The 17,098-nt window shown below is 43.9% G+C and overlaps 2 protein-coding genes across 3 annotated transcripts; both read left to right on the top strand.

The window, feature by feature from the left end:
- The first annotated feature begins 2,597 nt into the window (after positions 1 to 2,597).
- On the top strand, positions 2,598 to 7,221 carry tex30 (testis expressed 30). 2 transcript variants are annotated; one of them, XM_017702984.2, is made up of 5 exons: positions 2,598 to 2,770; positions 5,027 to 5,260; positions 5,340 to 5,391; positions 5,771 to 5,982; positions 6,951 to 7,221. In XM_017702984.2, exons 1-5 carry the CDS (start codon positions 2,660 to 2,662, stop codon positions 7,104 to 7,106), a joined length of 765 nt encoding a protein of 254 aa, XP_017558473.1. In that variant the 5' UTR covers positions 2,598 to 2,659; the 3' UTR covers positions 7,107 to 7,221. The 2 variants fall into 2 exon arrangements, with proteins under 2 accessions (XP_017558473.1, XP_017558472.1); XM_017702983.2 differs by having other exon boundaries at positions 2,652 to 2,770; positions 6,948 to 7,221.
- A 3,386-nt stretch (positions 7,222 to 10,607) lies between these two features.
- On the top strand, positions 10,608 to 16,748 carry nepro (nucleolus and neural progenitor protein). The gene is made up of 9 exons (XM_017703057.2): positions 10,608 to 10,737; positions 10,938 to 11,092; positions 11,785 to 11,873; positions 12,141 to 12,269; positions 12,481 to 12,558; positions 13,225 to 13,595; positions 13,867 to 13,928; positions 14,852 to 15,099; positions 16,355 to 16,748. The coding sequence occupies exons 1-9, from the start codon at positions 10,653 to 10,655 to the stop codon at positions 16,692 to 16,694; spliced, it is 1,557 nt and encodes a 518-aa protein (XP_017558546.1). The 5' UTR covers positions 10,608 to 10,652; the 3' UTR covers positions 16,695 to 16,748.
- Positions 16,749 to 17,098: the final 350 nt, after the last annotated feature.

The following is a 17,098-nucleotide window of genomic DNA, read 5'->3' on the forward strand; positions in this document are numbered from 1 at the left end:
TTTCGTATCTCACACATCTCCCATATACTATATAAAGCCTAGTTTCGACTTAAGTGGTTTTGCGTCGTAAACGCAAACTTCATGTGCAGGAACTGGTTGGTGTGCGCGGCAGAAGAATACGCCGTGACGCGGCTGTGGACCGAGGAAGATGGTGTCACCCCAGTCGCATCGTACGCTCCCAAGCGTAAGGCAGACTCTTCTGATGGCAGTGCATTGAAGAAGAGGAAAGCCATCACCATGGAAGTGAAATTAGATATCGTTATGCGATCCGATAAGGGGAAAACGGCGACAAACATTGGCCGGTCACTTGGACTTAGTCGTTCAACTGTCACTACGATTATAAAAGATAAAGATTGCATCCTACTGTTTTTTATTACTGTTTCATTTCATTACTAAATGTATTTTATATTTCCTTAATGTGTTTTTTGATAATTATGCAGGGTACTGTGTTAGGATAGGTGTTAGGATAGGATAAGTGCTTATAGTATTTATGTACAGTATGTACGTATAAGTAAGTAAGTGATACTGTTTTGATCCCACAACCGGGGAAATTCCATCTCCGCATTTAACCCATCCATGCAAGTGAAACACCACATACACACTAGTGAACACACACACTAGGGGGCAGTGAGCACACTTGCCCGGAGCGGTGGGCAGCCCTATCCACGGCGCCCAGGGAGCAATTGGGGGTTAGGGGTCTTGCTCAAGGACACCTCAGTCATGGACTGTCGGCGCTGGGGATTGAAGCGGCAACTTTCCGGTCACAGGGCCAGATCCTTAACCTCCAGCCCACAACTGCCCCAATGTATGTTCCGACTTGCACCGAAAATCAGTTTATGATGCGACGTAGGAACGGATCAACGTCGTAACCCGAGGACCCCCTGTATAGTGAATACTTACTCATATATGTCTAATGAAGTGCTTTAGAATTAAAGACACACGGTCAAGGCCTATTCTATAGGAGCTCGTTTCCAGAGGCAGACTTGGTTGCTATATAGAACCCATTTCAAAAAGGTTCTATATAGAACCATCTACAGCATGTGGTCGCTGTCCAGTGAAAAACATGTATGTCCTTTTTTTCCTTGATTTTTACTTTTCTGAATCATTTGAGCTCAGCAATTCTCCTTTACATTGTGTGAAAATTTTATGATCAATGGACCAATTGAAATTCGACAAAACTGCTTAGAATAAAATTTCTTTCCATTAACTTACACTAGATTTCCAAAAGTATTCAGTCACCTGTCCAAATCATTGAATTCAGGTTTTCCAATCACTTCCATGGCCACAGGTGTATAAAGCCGAGCCCCTAGGCCTGCAGACTGCTTCTACAGACATTAGTGAAAGAATGGGTCGCTCTCAGGAGCTCAGTGAATTCCAGCGTGGTACCGTGATCGGACGCCACCTGTGCAGCAAGTCCAGTCGTGAAATTTCCTCACTACTAAATATTCCACAGTCCACTGTCAGTGGGATTATAACAAAGTGGAAGCGATTGGGAACGACAGCAGCTCAGCCACGAAGTGGTCGGTCATGTAAAATGACAGAGCGGTCAGCGGATGCTGAGGGGCATAGTGAGCAGAGGTCACCAACTTTCTGCAGAGTCCATCACTACAGACCTCCAAACTTCATGTGGCCTTCAGATCAGCTCAAGAACAGTGTAGAGAGCTTCATGGAATGGGTTTCCATGGCCGAGCAGCTGCATCCAAGCCTTACATCACCAAGGGCAGTGCAAAGCGTGGAATGCAGTGGAGTAAAGCGCCGCCACTGGACTCTAGAGCAGTGGAGACGTGTTCTCCGGAGTGACCAATCTCGCTTCTCCGTCTGGGAATCCGATGGATGGGTCTGGGTTTGGCGGTTACCAGGAGACGGTACTTGTCTGACTGCATTGTGCTGAGTGTAAAGTTTGGTGGAGGGGGGATCATGGTGTGGGGTTGTTTTTCAGGAGTTGGGCTCGGCCCCTTAGTTCCAGTGAAAGGAACTCTTAAAGCTTCAGCACAAAGATATTTTGGACAATTTCATGCTCCCAACTTTGTGGGAACAGTTTGGGGACAGAGCAACTGCAATAATGAGATTTTGTTTTCTTAGACATAAATGTTTATATATAAAATATACTTTGGAAAATGTTGTGCTTGGGATGTAAACAGAATGATGTATAGTGGTTTGTTGTGAAGTGGTTGATTGTAGAGAGTGTGGTGATAAGAACCAACGGTTGCTGTGAACCTACACGAGTCTTCTGGGTTTTTTATGTAATCTTGATGATGGTAAAATAGTGGAAAATTTGAAAAAATAAGTTTTTGTTGGGGACTATATTACCTCACAGCGTCCTTCATGTACCCCTCCGCCGCGCATTAATTAATATGCTGCTTTTGTTATTTTCTTTTGTAGATTTCATTCATTTAGTAATATTAAATGAACGTGATATTTACCATCATTAACACTGTACATGGAAACGGGTGGTTTTGTACAGTAAACACGTCTTTTTGTTGTGTTGTCATGGTGACCCCTGGTTCCTATCATGGTTCCGTCTCACACCAAACCGCTCGAATCACCCTGTTTACATCTCAACCACTGAATTCAGCAGACAGCTGGGATCAAATGGCGGAATTCCCAGTTTTCTACCAGGCTATTTTAAATTCAGATAGCAGGACTGCGCTGCAACATAATGACTCAGCACACATGGAAGCTCAGGTTCAGATGCAGGACTCACCCCTTGCCGCTAGATGGCGGTGCGACCTGTTCTGGAGCTTCACTGAAGATGGTGGCGGTTAGTGAGGTAGGAAATGTGGCGACAGGTTTTAGTATCTGTTTATGTTTGTGTTTATCTGAGTTTTAGTCACTTCAACGTGAAAACCCCCCAGCAATATATGATAGAAAAGACTGTCGTGGTTAAACCTGGTAGGTTTCCCCAACTTTGTTCCTGGAGAACCCTCCTGGAGTTCTCCTGGAGAACGTTCCAGTGTTTACCTGCTCTGTCAGGCATGGAGAGCTTGCTATTGGGATGATAAGGTGGATTTGTTCTGTTAAAGCAGGAAAAGTCACTAAAATAAGCAGGACAGGGTAACCAGAAGAATAACAACGTCTAAATGAGACCCTCCTGTCACTGGGGTGGTACCTTCAAGGCTCCATCTCAGTATCTTCAGTCAGGGAACATAACTGAACCATAATCCACTGAAATGGTCTGTTCTAAGCTGTACTGACTCCACACACCCCGCCTCGCCTCCAGGCTTTTATTCCACTGTTCTGTTTTAAATCATTCGGTTATTAAAAGGAACAAATACCAACTTTTCACCTGGAGAAACTGATTTAAGCTCCACAGTCAGACCTTAGAACCACTGTAGAACCTTCAAGGGAACATTTACACTGTTTGTACCTTGATGAACGAGAAATGGACCTGAACAGAACCTTCATTTCTAACAGTGTAGGTTAGGGAGGTTAGGGAACCAGCCTCGTGACCAGAAGATCGCCGGTTCGATCCCCAGAGCCGACAGCACATGACTGAGGTGTCCTTGAGCAAGACACCTAACCCCCAACTACTCCCTGGGTGCTGCGGATTGGGCTGCCCACCGCTCTGGGCAAGTGTGCTCACTGCCCCCTAGTGTGTGTGTGGTGTTTCACTTCACGAATGGGTTAAATGAGGAGGTGAAATTTCCCCGGACTAATAATCTCTTAATCTAATCTTAAATAGTGCAGTGAATAATAAGTAGAACAGGGGTGATGTGGAACGCTGGAACAGTGTAGTGTCCTATGAAGTACAGAGCTGTAGTGGTGTTCAGTCACTTCTACTGAGCCCAGTGTTCTATAGAAAGTCCCTGTCAGTGTGTTCGGAAGTGTTCGGTTCCCGCACGGCTCTGGGGTAAAAACACTTTTTTAAGTCTGTTTGTCCGGGATGGGATAGACCTAAAGCATTTTCCAGAGGGCAGCAGGTCGAACAGATGATGTCCCGGGTGAAGTGTGTCCTTCATGATGTGATCTGATAAAAATAATGACTTATTTTGTCGAAATAGTGTCTTAATATCTCAAAATAATGACCGATTCTTGAAATATTGACATAGAAAACATTAAAAAGAACAGAATGGCCTGTTTATCCTGCCAATAGCACTTAAACCCCTTAAATGTTCTTCCAGGAACGCCTTCTCAAATACACATACTTTTAAATCTTTTTAAAAGCCCCAGAAACTTTTCCTAATTGAGATCTTGGACCATAAATGCAGATGATTACCATTTGAAATGTTTTTTTTGTTTGTTTTTTTTTGTCTTGGACTGTTCATAGATTGCAAAAGTCAATTAATCCACCCTGTTTCTTCATTTTTGGACAAAAAAAAGGGAAAAATAGCAATAGAACCACAAAGAAGAACTATGGACACAGCATCCCTGCTAGATAGAAACAGTATAGACCAACATGGCTGATCACCAGCAAAACCTGCATATTGTGTATTTTGGATGCTGGTATTCTGGTCATCCAGCATGACCATGTTGGTGACCAGCTTTGTGAAATTTGTGTTTGTCTGTTCTGTTTTTTATACCAGCAGGGATTTCTAAATAATGATATGTTTCATTAGAATAGTGGCTTAATGTCTAATATAATGAATTGAGTTATTATTTAATACCTCAAAATAAGTTAAATGAGTAATTACATTTGAAGAAAGTGAGTAATAATAATTTGACGTCATTATTTTGACAGTGAGTATCTTGTCATAGTTCACATTTTGATCAAATAAGTCATTATACTGACCAGGCAAATCAATTTTTCATTATGTTCAGGTAGTGCATCAATATTTTGACATGCTACTGAGGGGAAAAGCATCTAAATGGCCAGTAACAAAAAAGATAGGGTTAGATGTTCATCCGAGGTATAAAATACAAGTACTGTGGCCTTATCATGCTAAATGTAGTTGTTGGACATTGTGATGGGTTAAGCCATAAAGGAATGAGGAGGACCCAGTGGAAACGTCCCAGTCACACTGGTTTAATTTAGCGGAGAAAATCGTCCTTTAATGGATTAATGCCATCATATCGTGTGTTCGTGTAGGAGAAAGTGACCATTCCGTTCGGAACCAAAGTACTGGACGGTGTTCTGACCGTTCCTGAAGTGGAGGCCGTGCGGACAGGACTCATCCTCACACATGGAGCCGGAGGGGACATGAACCTGAAGGCCCTGCGGTCTCTGGCCAGCTGCACGGCCGCATCTGGTGTCCTGTGTCTCCGATTCACCTGTAAAAGTCTCAACTTCACCTACAGAGTGCGGGCGTTTCAGGCGGCAGTTGTAAGTGGAGGACACAGTACAGTCACGGTCATTGCGCTCTAGGTCGCTGATGCTCACCAGCCTGGCTTTCTTTTTACAGGATTACATGAAAACCCTCGAGAGGTTCACACTGAGTAACGTTTTCCTTGCGGGTGAGTAATCTCTGTGATCAGTGACATATTTGGTTGTAAATGTTTTACAGCAGAATATTAGTAACCATGTGTCTGCAAAGGTGTCCAAAAGGGGTGCTTTAGGAGAACCACCTTCGGTTCTGTAAAGGGCATTTTGAGATTCATTATTATAAATTAAAAATTAACAGTGAAATAGGATTCTTGATATGCAGATAAGCTTATCTTTAACTTTATATGTTTTCATATTTAAGAATGATCAGGTGTCTGAGATCTGCGCTCCAACAGAGGGCAGTGTAGAGCCTGTGACTAATGGTTCGGTCCGAGTTTTTAATCTGTTCATTCTGAAATTCTACTTTTTCTCCTCTCAAACGTGGCACTTCTGACTGTGTGTGGCTGCCAGGTCGTTCGATGGGAGCCCGAGCTGCCGTGGCGTTGGGTCGGCAGATGTGTGCTGCGGAGGAGGGAGCCATACAAGGCCTGGTGTGTGTGTCCTTTCCTCTTCATCCTCCTGGTCAAAGGCACAGACATGTTAAGCGCAGTGAGGACCTCACAGCGCTGTCCCACGTCCCTGTGCTCTTTGTGTCTGGCACTGCTGACAACATGTGTGAACGAGTGAGTGCAGCCTGTTATCGTGCAGTAAATGCCATAACCCCCCTAGGAAACCTAGTATTTCCATGTGCCCACTTAGTCAGTGTGAATGGGAAATCGTAATGTCTTTTCCTTCCATACTGTGCAAATGTCACAGACCACCATTAGGTTATTGAATTTCTAGTCAAAACAGCCATCAGATACCAATAGTTTATTTTTCGGCATCAAAAAAGCCAGAAAAATGTATTTAACAGAAACTTCAACAACAACTGGGTATTTAATGTCCACTCTTTCCCTTTATTCCAGCTTCCATTCTTTTCAGGAGACTCACTTTCAGCTCCTCAAAGAACCTGCAGACACGCCTCCAAAGCTCAGTCTTAGAAGCTGGTTGATTTTCTGAAGTGACCAAACCCATTCAGTGGTGTTGAGGTCTGGACTCTGGGGTGGTCAGTCCATCATCCAGCTTCTTTGTTTGATGTGTCCGTCTCCTTTTCTCAGTGAGGTTCTTCTTGATCAGCTACACATCCTTTCAGACCCACAGCGCTGAGTGGTCTTCTCACAGTGGAAGGATGGACAGAAACACCTGTGGATGTTCTCAGATCTGAAGCAGCTTGATTTTCTCCTGTCTCTCAGAGATGGAAGTGCTGTTAACATGATGGTGGTAGTTTTGATGTCTACCAGGTTTTGCAGGTGGCTGTTAGGAGTCCCGTTTTCTTTGTATCACTTAGTCATTTGTTAAGTTTTGGAAACTCTTGTTTTTCCAGTTGTTTTGACTTTCTCCTTCCTCATGCAAGTGGATTACTTTATATGTAATCTCCTAAGAAATATTCCTGAAAAAAGAAAGGCGTGTTCTGAATGGCTGTTTTGACTGGAGATTAAACAAATGAGATGTGGTCTGTGGTCTAGAAGTTGAAGCTGTAATCGGAGGTGGCTTGGGGTTCTGTTGTTGGGGTGAGAATATAACGTATAGAACCCTGTTTTCTCTTCAGAAGCTTCTGGAAGGTGTTGTGGAGCAGATGGAGAGCTCCAGCTCTGTGCACTGGGTGGACGGTGGCAGTCACGGCCTGGCAGTAAAGGGGAGGATGGAGGAGTCTGTGCTGGAAGAGGTCAACTCAAAAATCATCACATGGATACTGGAACATGTCTGAAGATGCTCTGCTGCTGAGATCTGTTTTTTATATAGTGCTTGTCTGATTGTCAACATTTATATGTGAAAGAAAACAATGTCTACATTTGTATAAATAAAATCATTCTTAAAGTGTCCACTGTGTGGACTGTTTCTGTGTCAGATTATGTACTAATAAACACTAATAATTCATTTAAACATGATTTTCTAACCTCTTTTTATCCCTTAGAATTAAACAGGCTGTTTTTGGCTAATGGTATACAACCCCAATTCCAATGAAGTTGGGCCGTTGTGTAAAACATAAATAAAAACATAAAACTTTTCAACCTACATTCAATTGAATACACTGCAAAGACAAGATATTTAATGTTCAAACGGATAAACTTTATTGTTTTTTGCAAATATTCACTCATTTTGAGTTTGATGCCTGCAACACGTTCCAAAGAAGTTGGGACAGGGGCGACAAAAGACTGGGAAACAGGTGAGTCTCATGATTGGGTATAAATCATCATCGTATTCTTTTTTTTATTTGTTTTACACAACGCCCCAACTTCATTGGAATTGGGGTTGGTTATGTAAATGACCTGTGTTCTGATTGGCTGCCTTGTATTTTGCCCTCATTCAAAGACTAATTAGCCAATCGTGAGGCAGCAGTGCAGTGCACAAAATCATGCAGGTATGGGCCAGCAGCAGGTAATTTTGCCCATGGCATGATTGTTGGGGTGAGACAGGTTTGAGTATCGCACATATCATCTCTAGAGTTACTCGGAATAGAGCAATAGAGAAGAAACCTCCAGAGAAACAGGTCAGTGGCCAGACAGTAGCCAGGCTAGTAACTCAGCTGCTCTGTACAAATGGGCTGAGCAGAAAAGCATCTCAGAATGTGCAAAACATCGAACCTTGAGGTGGATGGGCTACAACAGCAGAATCTCATGTCGGGTTCCACTTCTGGCATCCAAAAACAGAAACAGGGACAGGTTCACCAGAGCTGGTCAGTTGAAGACTAGAAAAATGTTGCCTGGTCTTATGAATCTCGATTTCTGCTGATTTCTGCTACGCAGATCGTAGGGTCAGAATTTGGTGCCAACAACATGAATCCATGGACGCAACCTGCCTTGTATCAACAGTCCAGACTGGTGGAGGTGGTGTAATAGGGTGGAGAGTGTTTGGCACACTTTGGGCCCGTTAATAACACTCATCGCTTGAATGCCACAGCCCATTTGAGTATTGTTGCTGAGCATACCCTTCCCTTCATAACCACAATTTACCATCTCCGAATGGCTACTTCCAGTGTAATAAAGCACAATGTCACCAAGCAAAAGTCTCAAACTGGTTTCACGAACATGACAATGAGTTCACTGCTCTCCAGTTGCGCTCCAGATCTGAATCTAATAAGACACCTTTAGGATGTGGTAGAACAGGAGGTTCATAGCATGAAAGTGCACCTGCAATCTGTAGGAATTGCATGATGCATGGACCAGAATTTCAAAGCAATTTTTTCAGCATATTGTGGAATCCATGACATGAAGAACTGAGGCTGTTTTGAGAGCAAAGATGGGCCCTGTCCAGCATTACTCTCATGCACCTGCACCTGAGTCATCCATCCATCCATCCATCCATCCATCCATCCATCCATTTTCTGAGCCGCTTCTCCGTCAGGGTCGCGGGGCACCTGAGTCATTTTGTCAGCTAATAGGACTAGAGGACGAGAAATCAGGACTGGAGTTAGCTAATACGAACCCATGGCATGAAAAAGCTCTTGTAGGATGTTAATGAATCCAAGATGTAGATGTAGAGCAAGCACACTTGCATTGCATAACACCTGATCTGCTGAAGCCTTAAAAGCAGTAAACCTTTAACTTTGTATTTTATTCCAGCTAGGTTTAGACATAAGTGACACATTAATGCTAATTATGAGCTAAAGAGTGTAGGAGCTGGTTGAGTTTTACTAAGCATGTACCAATCCAACGTTTTCGCCCTGAATACCAGTTGATACACTATATGGCCAGAAATCTGTGGACACCCTTCCTAATTACTGAGGCGCTTCACCCATTGCTAACAGCACATATCTGTATGATCTCCATAGACAAACAGTGGCAGTATAATGCGTCATACTGAAGAGCTCAGAGACTTTAATTGTGCTGATTGATGAAAAACAGAGATGATGGCTCATCTGTTACTGCCCAGTTTGAGTTGGTCAGCCTTCATCAGTGGTCACAGGACGCTGTTGGCTGGATATTTTTGGTTGATGAACTATTCTCAGTCCATCTGTGCCAGAGATGTTTAAAAACTCCAGCAGCACTGCTGTCTGATCCACTCGCACCAGTACAACACTCACTAACACATCAGACAGTGTCACTGCAGTGCTGCATATGATCCACCACCCAAATAATACCGGCTTTCCCTGCTGAGAAAACAGCACATAGCAGCACGTATGCTGGTCTATGCTGGCTTGTACTGGTCTGGTTATGGTTTAGCTGGTCACCCAGAATGGCCATGCTGAGTGACCAGCATACCCAGCATGTTCATTTTCAGTGCTACTTACCAGAATACCAGCATCCAAAACACAACATATGCTGGATTTGAAGGTGACTAGCCTGGTCTATGCTGCTTTTCCTAGCCTAGCAGGCCAGAGGCGGTCCTTTGGGGGTTCTGACCACTGAAGAATAGAGTTAAAGTATAAGAAAAACCGATGGACTACAGTCTGTAACTGTAGAACTACAAAGGGCTCCTATATACTAAGTGGAGCTGATAAAATGGACAAAGAGCGTAGAAACAAGGAGGTGATTTTAATGGTATGAATGAATGTAGATGAAGTCCAGACCCAGACGCTGTCCTATGCGGACCTGGACCTATAACTGATAAAATATGGAGAATTATGTCATTTCGAAAGGCTGGTCCTATTTTAATTGATGTAACATTTCTAGCCTTTACAGTGGCTTTAGCTGCCCTGGCAACTCACAGACCAATCACATGCATTCTAAATATCACACCTGACGCTGCTCAGCCAATCAGATCTGTGCATTAGGATGAGCATTGAAACTATGAGCGAGTGACGCCACACAGGAGGCGAGAAACAGCAGTCAGAGAAGAAAGTGAGTCAGAGGGAAGTTGCTTCACATCCCGTGCTCTAAAAAGAGAAAACTGGCTACAAATATTCTTGAAATCTGACTGAACTGGACTTTATTTGATCTGAAATTCAGTTGTCGACTGTATAAGATGTTGATATTCCTACTCGGCTACTTCAGTAAACAGTATATGGCGCTGAGTCATAGTGCAAGTTGGACATTATGATGTTCTGGACCTTCGCTTGAGGAATTTTTCTCTAACTGGACCTTATTGAATTTTTATTACACACCCCTAGTGTAGAAGATACAATGTAGCGCACACATTACAATCCTTTGAATATATAAAGAGCTTTTGTATCAGCCATGACGCTGAAGCCGTGTCAGTTTCGTGTGAGTTCAGTGCATGTTGTTCTACTTTTAGGGCGCATAACGTACGTATCTGGCAACCAGGCTGACGTCACGCTTTAACCAAGCCGCTTCCTGCACGCCTGGAAGGAAACATGGCGGTGGATCCGTGGAATAGAGTTAATATTCCTTATCCGGGCGCAGCTTCGACGAGCCGGATCAGGTTTGACGATGCGACAGGTGGGATCTGCGTCCTGTATGGGGCTCATGTGGAGCAGGAGGGGTAGTTGTGAGAGGCAGAGGCAGACGGCGTGTTGTTTATGGGAGCCACGTGGGTTTGGGAGCGCAGGCAGGAGCAGGAGAAGTGAATGTGTTGGGAAAGTGTGTGGCGCATTATATAACATCCCAGTGTGGTCCTCACTGCCTTTACTGTGTTCCAGCCAGCACCGTCGAGGGTGTGGTGTCGCAGGCCGGCGGGGTGCTGAAGCTGCTGGGCAGTGAGCTGCTGCGGACGGAGGTCCGTGTCCTGTACGAGATCGTTTACGTGGTGAACAACAACCTCAGACAGCACAAGCCCTTCAGGGCTCTCAAGCAGGTACAGGTGCCGACGATCCACTGGCTTTGATGCACGGCTGCAGTCTTTCCCTTACTGATGTTCTTGGTCGAATTTTCCGTTCCACCTTAAATGCTGCAGCAGTAGCAGTAACTCCTGCTTCATTTAAGGTGGAGCGGAAGGGTCCAGTAAGAGTCCCGTTCTGCTTACCCTGCCCAAAAAAGGGTATAGGTGGGTATGACCCTGCTGGGGTGACCAGTCAAACCAGCACACACCAGCATAGACCTGCACGACATGTATGCTGGTCTGTATGTCTGCTGTTGTGGTTAAAGGGGAACTCCACCACTTTTTCAAAAGCCCGGTTAAATGGCCGTGGTCAGAGTCGTTCTGAGCGGCTTGGTGTGAAACGCTCTGTTCCGGAGAGACTTACCGAGTCAGAACTGTTCACAGTGATGGTGATGGGAACCAGACGTCCACCTCGAAAAAGCTCCCTCAAAGAAGGTCAAATGAAACGGTTAGATACATGCTGCCTGATGTCTGACACATTGGAGGGGCACAGGAAGGATGTAAAAATAGACAGAATAGTCCCTAAAGAAACCCATTTTTGCAGCAGTGCATCAACGTTACACGTATGAACGTGAATGACTGTCTGCATCAAAGAACTAAATTATTCAGAAATTTTTAAAAAATGGGTGGAATTCCCCTTCAAAAATGCCTAATTTTGTGCGCTGCAGGTGCAGCAGTGCATAAAACGACTGAACGAAATGAATCTGCGGAGAGCTTTGCGAGACCTGCAGGAACTGTGCCCCAACAAAATGCAGAGGTAAAGTGAGTGAGACGTGCATCTTTACTGGGAAGTACAGTCTAGGCTATTAATGTTTTATTATTAGTATTATCGTTATCATTGTCCTTAATATTCTATCTATACTACAGGAATTTCTACAGTACACCTATAAGAATATCATAGCAAATTAAACAAGCCTTATTGGGCACTGACTGTACTACAGAATTATTATTATTATTATTATTATTATATTACTGTATACTATAATAATTGTTTAGAACTTGACCCAACATACTCTCTGTTTAGGCATGTGGGAGTGGAAACTGGACACTGTGTCGTGCCCAGTCAGCCCATGCTGGAGTGGATTTGTCTCAAACTGCTGGGAGCGTCCAATCTCATGGTTCGGACCCTGGACCAGTGCACCAAAGCCTTCTCGTATCCTTCTGGACATAACAGAGCAGACAAGCTGGCACATTGTGCACATAGAGTTTAAATGGGAGTGTCCACTTCTTATTTGTTGTTGAACTCTCTACAGGTTCATAACTGTACAGTGAAGGTTCAGTGCAACCCACTGTTCTGATTTATCGTGTGTGGATTGTGCCTTTGATTGTATTTGTCATAGAGCCTTGACTGTCCCTTCTGACAGACTGATAAGACAGCATCTTCGTTTGGCTGAGTTTATTGTGCTGAACTTGGTGCTCGCAAGCATGGTCAGTCGACTCTGGTGAGTTCAAAGCTGTGACCATGTCCAGAGGACCGAGTTATTAATGTACTGGGAACATTTCTTCTCCCCAAACGAAATTGAACTGGTTTTAGCGCAGTGCGGCAACGCCACAGTGGTTTGTCAGCACATTCTTGTACCGTAGTCATGCTTTTTAATTGCTCTAAATTGCACAGTTCAAATGGAAATATATACCATCTCGGTCCGGGCGTCTGACATCCCGCTCACTCACAGCAGTGCTAGACAGCATATATTCAGGCAGTGCCCCATTGTACTACTGGACCCTTTTTCGGGCCTTACTGGGGAGGGGGGCATGTTGGTGGGGAAAAACAACATTAACGCTGAACATATTTTGGAGCAACATATGCCGCCTTCTAGATGCCGTCTTTTTCAGGAGTTTCATGTTTATTTCAAAATGGCAACATCAAGCCACTTTCTGCTCATGTTACAAAACAATGGCTGTGCAGTCAGAGAGTTTGGGTGCTAGACTGGCCTGCCTGCAGTCCAGACTTATCTCATAATTGATATGAGGCACATTAGGCACAAAGTATATCGACAGAAGAACGGCAAAAATCAATTTTTAAATACAGGGTTCATATTAATCTCTTTTGTAATATACTGTTCACAGTGATGTAACCTAGGATTTATTTTTGCTTTCATTGTTTCCAGGGTGTACTTCAGAGGTGTCCTAAATGCCCTTGTGCCCGTGTACCAGGGGACCTTAGAGCTCCGTCATCAGGTGGCCCAGTGTCGGCCCATGGCTTACCTGACCGACTACACCTTGCCAGGAGATCTGGAAAGCTTCCTGAGTCCCCCTGACTCTTACCTGCTCTGGAAGGGGGGAAGAGCGGAGGCAGTGAGAGTTGAGAGAGCTGAGTCCTCCGTCCTCGAAAGGCTGTTCCAGGAGGGAGAGGAGGAGCAGGTGGAGGATGCCAGAGGAGAGGAGAGAGAGATGATGCAGATGTTAGCTGTTGAGGGGAGGACGAAATCCAGTATGGATCTGGGGATGGCTGTTTTACGGAAGGATCCACGTTACACCAGTAAGTCTCTCTACTGAATGTTTTTGCCTAATTATATATAGAAAGCATTGACAATTGGAGAGCAGCAACCGTACATGAGCCTAAGATCAACATGTCTAGTACCAACCGTTGGCTAAGGGGGGTATATAGCCACCCCAGCATTGGGCTGAGGAGCAGTCGAACTGTGTGCTCTGAAGTAAGACCCAGTAATGCTGTCATGAGCATAATTCCTCACAGTGTAGCTGGTATAGTGATAAATACTGAATCCTCATTGCTCTCCATAATTCTGTAGGTTCTTCCTCAGGGTTGGATATAAAGACGATGCTTCAGGGGACCCATGGTGTTACCAAACAGGTATCAAACTTATTCTGATTTCATGGAAGGGAATGGATTGTAGGAAGAAACACTTAGGGGTCCAAGCCGGGGACTTGAGACAGCGTGTCGGACTCAAGCTACACTCGGGTCACATGTTGACTGATTTGTGGCGTGACTCTGACTTAAGGTAGTAAATGAGTAGAACCATTTTACTGTGTCCGTTTTGCTGGGTTGTTGCTCTGACTTTACTGGAAGGCTGTTGTCATGCAGCCCACAGCCGCATCAGCTTTAATATGGGCTCAAAGAATGAGACTTTCGTTATAGACAAACCTTCTGTCTGGTGCACAGATCTGAAGTAACTACATGCAGCAAATGCACTGTTTAAAGGAAAGAGGCAAGCATGAAGTTGAAGTTGTATCTATCACGCTACCTAACCAGTGGGTTAAAGTGGTTTGTCTCTGTCCTTTAAACACCTTTACTGCATTTAGTGCTTTGTTCTTTCCATCATTGAAGGTCAAGTAAAGGTTTTCTACAGCGAAAGGCTCGTTATTTGAATCGGTGTTAGTTTTTTTTATTCGACTCGCACCCCAGAGACCCAAGACTTGACTCCGACCCTCATGAGATGACTTGGGGATATCTGTTGTAAAAACCCAAAGCAATACGGCCTTAGAGAGGGGTAACCACATCCGTATTGGAGCTGTTTTCACCGCAGCAGAACAACATATGAAAAGCTGTCAAATTTTCATCAGACTTAAAATACTTGTGCACTAAATTGAATACATTGAAGCAGCTTGCAAAAGGAATTGACCCATTAGGGGCTGCTATAGCAGCATTTTCTAGTCAGTGCCTATTTGGTAAATAGTGCTTGGACCCCAGAATTGCCACTTTCAGGTATATTTGGTTATTGGGGTTTTATACTGCTTTTCTGTTTTCACTAAAAATCTGTCCCCCCTTCCCCGTAGTGTGTAGTGGACGTGTTTCAGATGTCCACCTCCACTGGAGACGCCACTTCTGAGCCAGCTTTAGACCAGCAGAAGAGGGTGTTCTTAAAACTGCTAAGAAACACATCTTCTTTTAGCGAAATGGCTGTCCAGCTGAAAGAGATTATGGGCTGGTGCAAGAAGTGCAAGCTGCGCCAGGAGCGACAACATCTGGCCGTCTTATTTCTCCAGTGCCAGAGGATGAAGGTCTTAGATGGTGAAGGGATCAGGTATGGCTCTTCGGCAGGGTTGCAATTTGGGAAATGGAGAGAGAACCTGTACTACAGGCCAGAGTTATGGAAGAAATACAGAATAGTTCATTTATCTTGCGTGTCTGCACTGAGCCACTCGTCCTGTTTGCGTTTGACCCCCTTAGCTGATTTGAATCAGCCCTCAAAGTTGGAGTGTGCACTACGTCGGTCAGTAAAATGGATCGGTGTGTGTGTGTGTGTAAAATAAAAGAAGCTCCAATTATTTATAATGGCTGACCCCTAAATCTTCAGTGATATGAGGCTGAAGTCGGGTATTCCCCAGGTTCTTGTTTAATTTCCCACTTCCACCTTGGTGCAGTAGTTCTGGTGCTTGAGGCACCAGAATGCAACGGCTACACCTTTTAAGGTGGAACAGGACATTTAGCTAGCTTCTGAGGCATCAGAAAACTACTAGCAATTTTTTTTAATGCTTGTTATGAAGAAAAGTAGCAAAATACACTGAAGTAAAATTAAGATAATACAGTGGTTGTTTTGTGAATTCTTACATTTCATCTAACATTTCTTTCTTTGTGCAGCAATCTTCATGGTTTTTCCTTTTTTCTCCTACCACTCTGTTTGGAGTGAGTCTCTGATAAACCTCCGTTTGGAGGGCCATGTAGGCCTAACGCTTCACCGTCCCCCTTCATCTGAACAATAGGTGGTTGGTTAGTGTAGAGGTTAACACTTTTGCCTTCTACACTGTAGACTGGGGTTCAATCCCCCACCAGGGCAGCTCCCTACACTATACCAATAAGGGTCCTTGGGCAAGACTCCTAACACCACCTTAGCCTACCTGTGTATAATGATCAAATTGTAAGTCGCTCTGGATAAGAGCGTCAGCCAAATGCCGTAAATGTAAACAATAATTGGGACACCCTGTCCCTAGACATGAACACACAAAATGAAGGGGTAGGGCTAAGTGGTAGTTGCGTGGGGTGAAAAGGGATTGAAGTGTTGTTAAATTGAAAGATGATGTAATACAGTGGCAAATATGCTCCTGTCCCAGCTTTTTTGGAACATGTTGCAGTCATCAATTTTGGACTGAGTGTGTTTTTTAGAAAGAAACAATGAAATTTATATAGAACATAATGTGTTGTTATACTGTTTTTAACTGAGTGCAGGTCAAGCAGAATTTACAAATCACTGCCAGACTTTTTTTGGAATTGGCTTTGTGTTAAGCCAGATCTTAATTAATTAATTAATTTATTTATTTTATTTCTCTTTCATCCAACAGTGTGCGAAGGAAGCTGAGGAGGATGTGCGAAAGGATTCGGCGTGTGATGTTTAAAGGAACCGGAGCCTCCCTGCAACAGTCTTCGCATCTGTGGAGGACTCGATGCTGCCTCAGAAGTCGCTTCACGACGCTTGTGGCTCGTTATGGAAGTTTCAGGAACCGGGTTAGAGTGGCTAGACCGCGCTCTCGCATAGCCAGGGATCTTTTCGGTGCGACAGCGAAGTCATTCAAGACGGTCAGGAAGGACATGAATGTTTCGTCTGATGAACAGTTCCAGAAGAAACCTAGTCGTATAAATGACATTGAGATCGATGATATCTTTGCATCGTTTGGATTGTGATGTTATGGGTATGGGAATAATTTATTTGAGATTAAACGTCAACTATGGGGTCCACTCATGCAGTTTGTGTGGATTTATGTACCAAACCAGTCACTTTTCCAATCATATCCCTTATTCATGAGTACAGTAACAAAAAACAACTATGCCTTTATATGACACACAGTCTTTATGAAGACGTCTAAATGCTCCTATTAGTTATTAATTTTATTGATTTCCTAATTGAACATAAATTAACATGTCCCCTACAGGGAGCCCACGTTAATGTGGCATGAATTCAAAACATTTAAATTCATAAATCTATAACTTTTGCACAGGCCACAATTTATAAGCATGAACTCACTTCATGAACTTACATCACCTCCTTGTATCTACATGCTTTGTCCATTTTATCAGCTCCACTTACT

This window comes from Pygocentrus nattereri, chromosome 6 (assembly GCF_015220715.1).
Source record: "Pygocentrus nattereri isolate fPygNat1 chromosome 6, fPygNat1.pri, whole genome shotgun sequence".
Taxonomy (NCBI): domain Eukaryota; kingdom Metazoa; phylum Chordata; class Actinopteri; order Characiformes; family Serrasalmidae; genus Pygocentrus; species Pygocentrus nattereri.

Bases quoted from the DNA above. Each gene is read 5' to 3' on its own strand.
- nepro (XM_017703057.2), top strand. From the start codon at position 10,653: ATGGCGGTGGATCCGTGGAATAGAGTTAATATTCCTTATCCGGGCGCA. The intron at 13,596-13,866 runs GTAAGTCTCTCT...ATAATTCTGTAG, and splicing joins GAAGGATCCACGTTACACCA to GTTCTTCCTCAGGGTTGGAT. The intron at 13,929-14,851 runs GTATCAAACTTA...CCTTCCCCGTAG, and splicing joins CCCATGGTGTTACCAAACAG to TGTGTAGTGGACGTGTTTCA.
- tex30 (XM_017702983.2), top strand. From the start codon at position 2,660: ATGACTCAGCACACATGGAAGCTCAGGTTCAGATGCAGGACTCACCCC. The intron at 2,771-5,026 runs GTAGGAAATGTG...GTGTTCGTGTAG, and splicing joins AGATGGTGGCGGTTAGTGAG to GAGAAAGTGACCATTCCGTT. The intron at 5,983-6,947 runs GTGAGTGCAGCC...TTTTCTCTTCAG, and splicing joins CTGACAACATGTGTGAACGA to AAGCTTCTGGAAGGTGTTGT.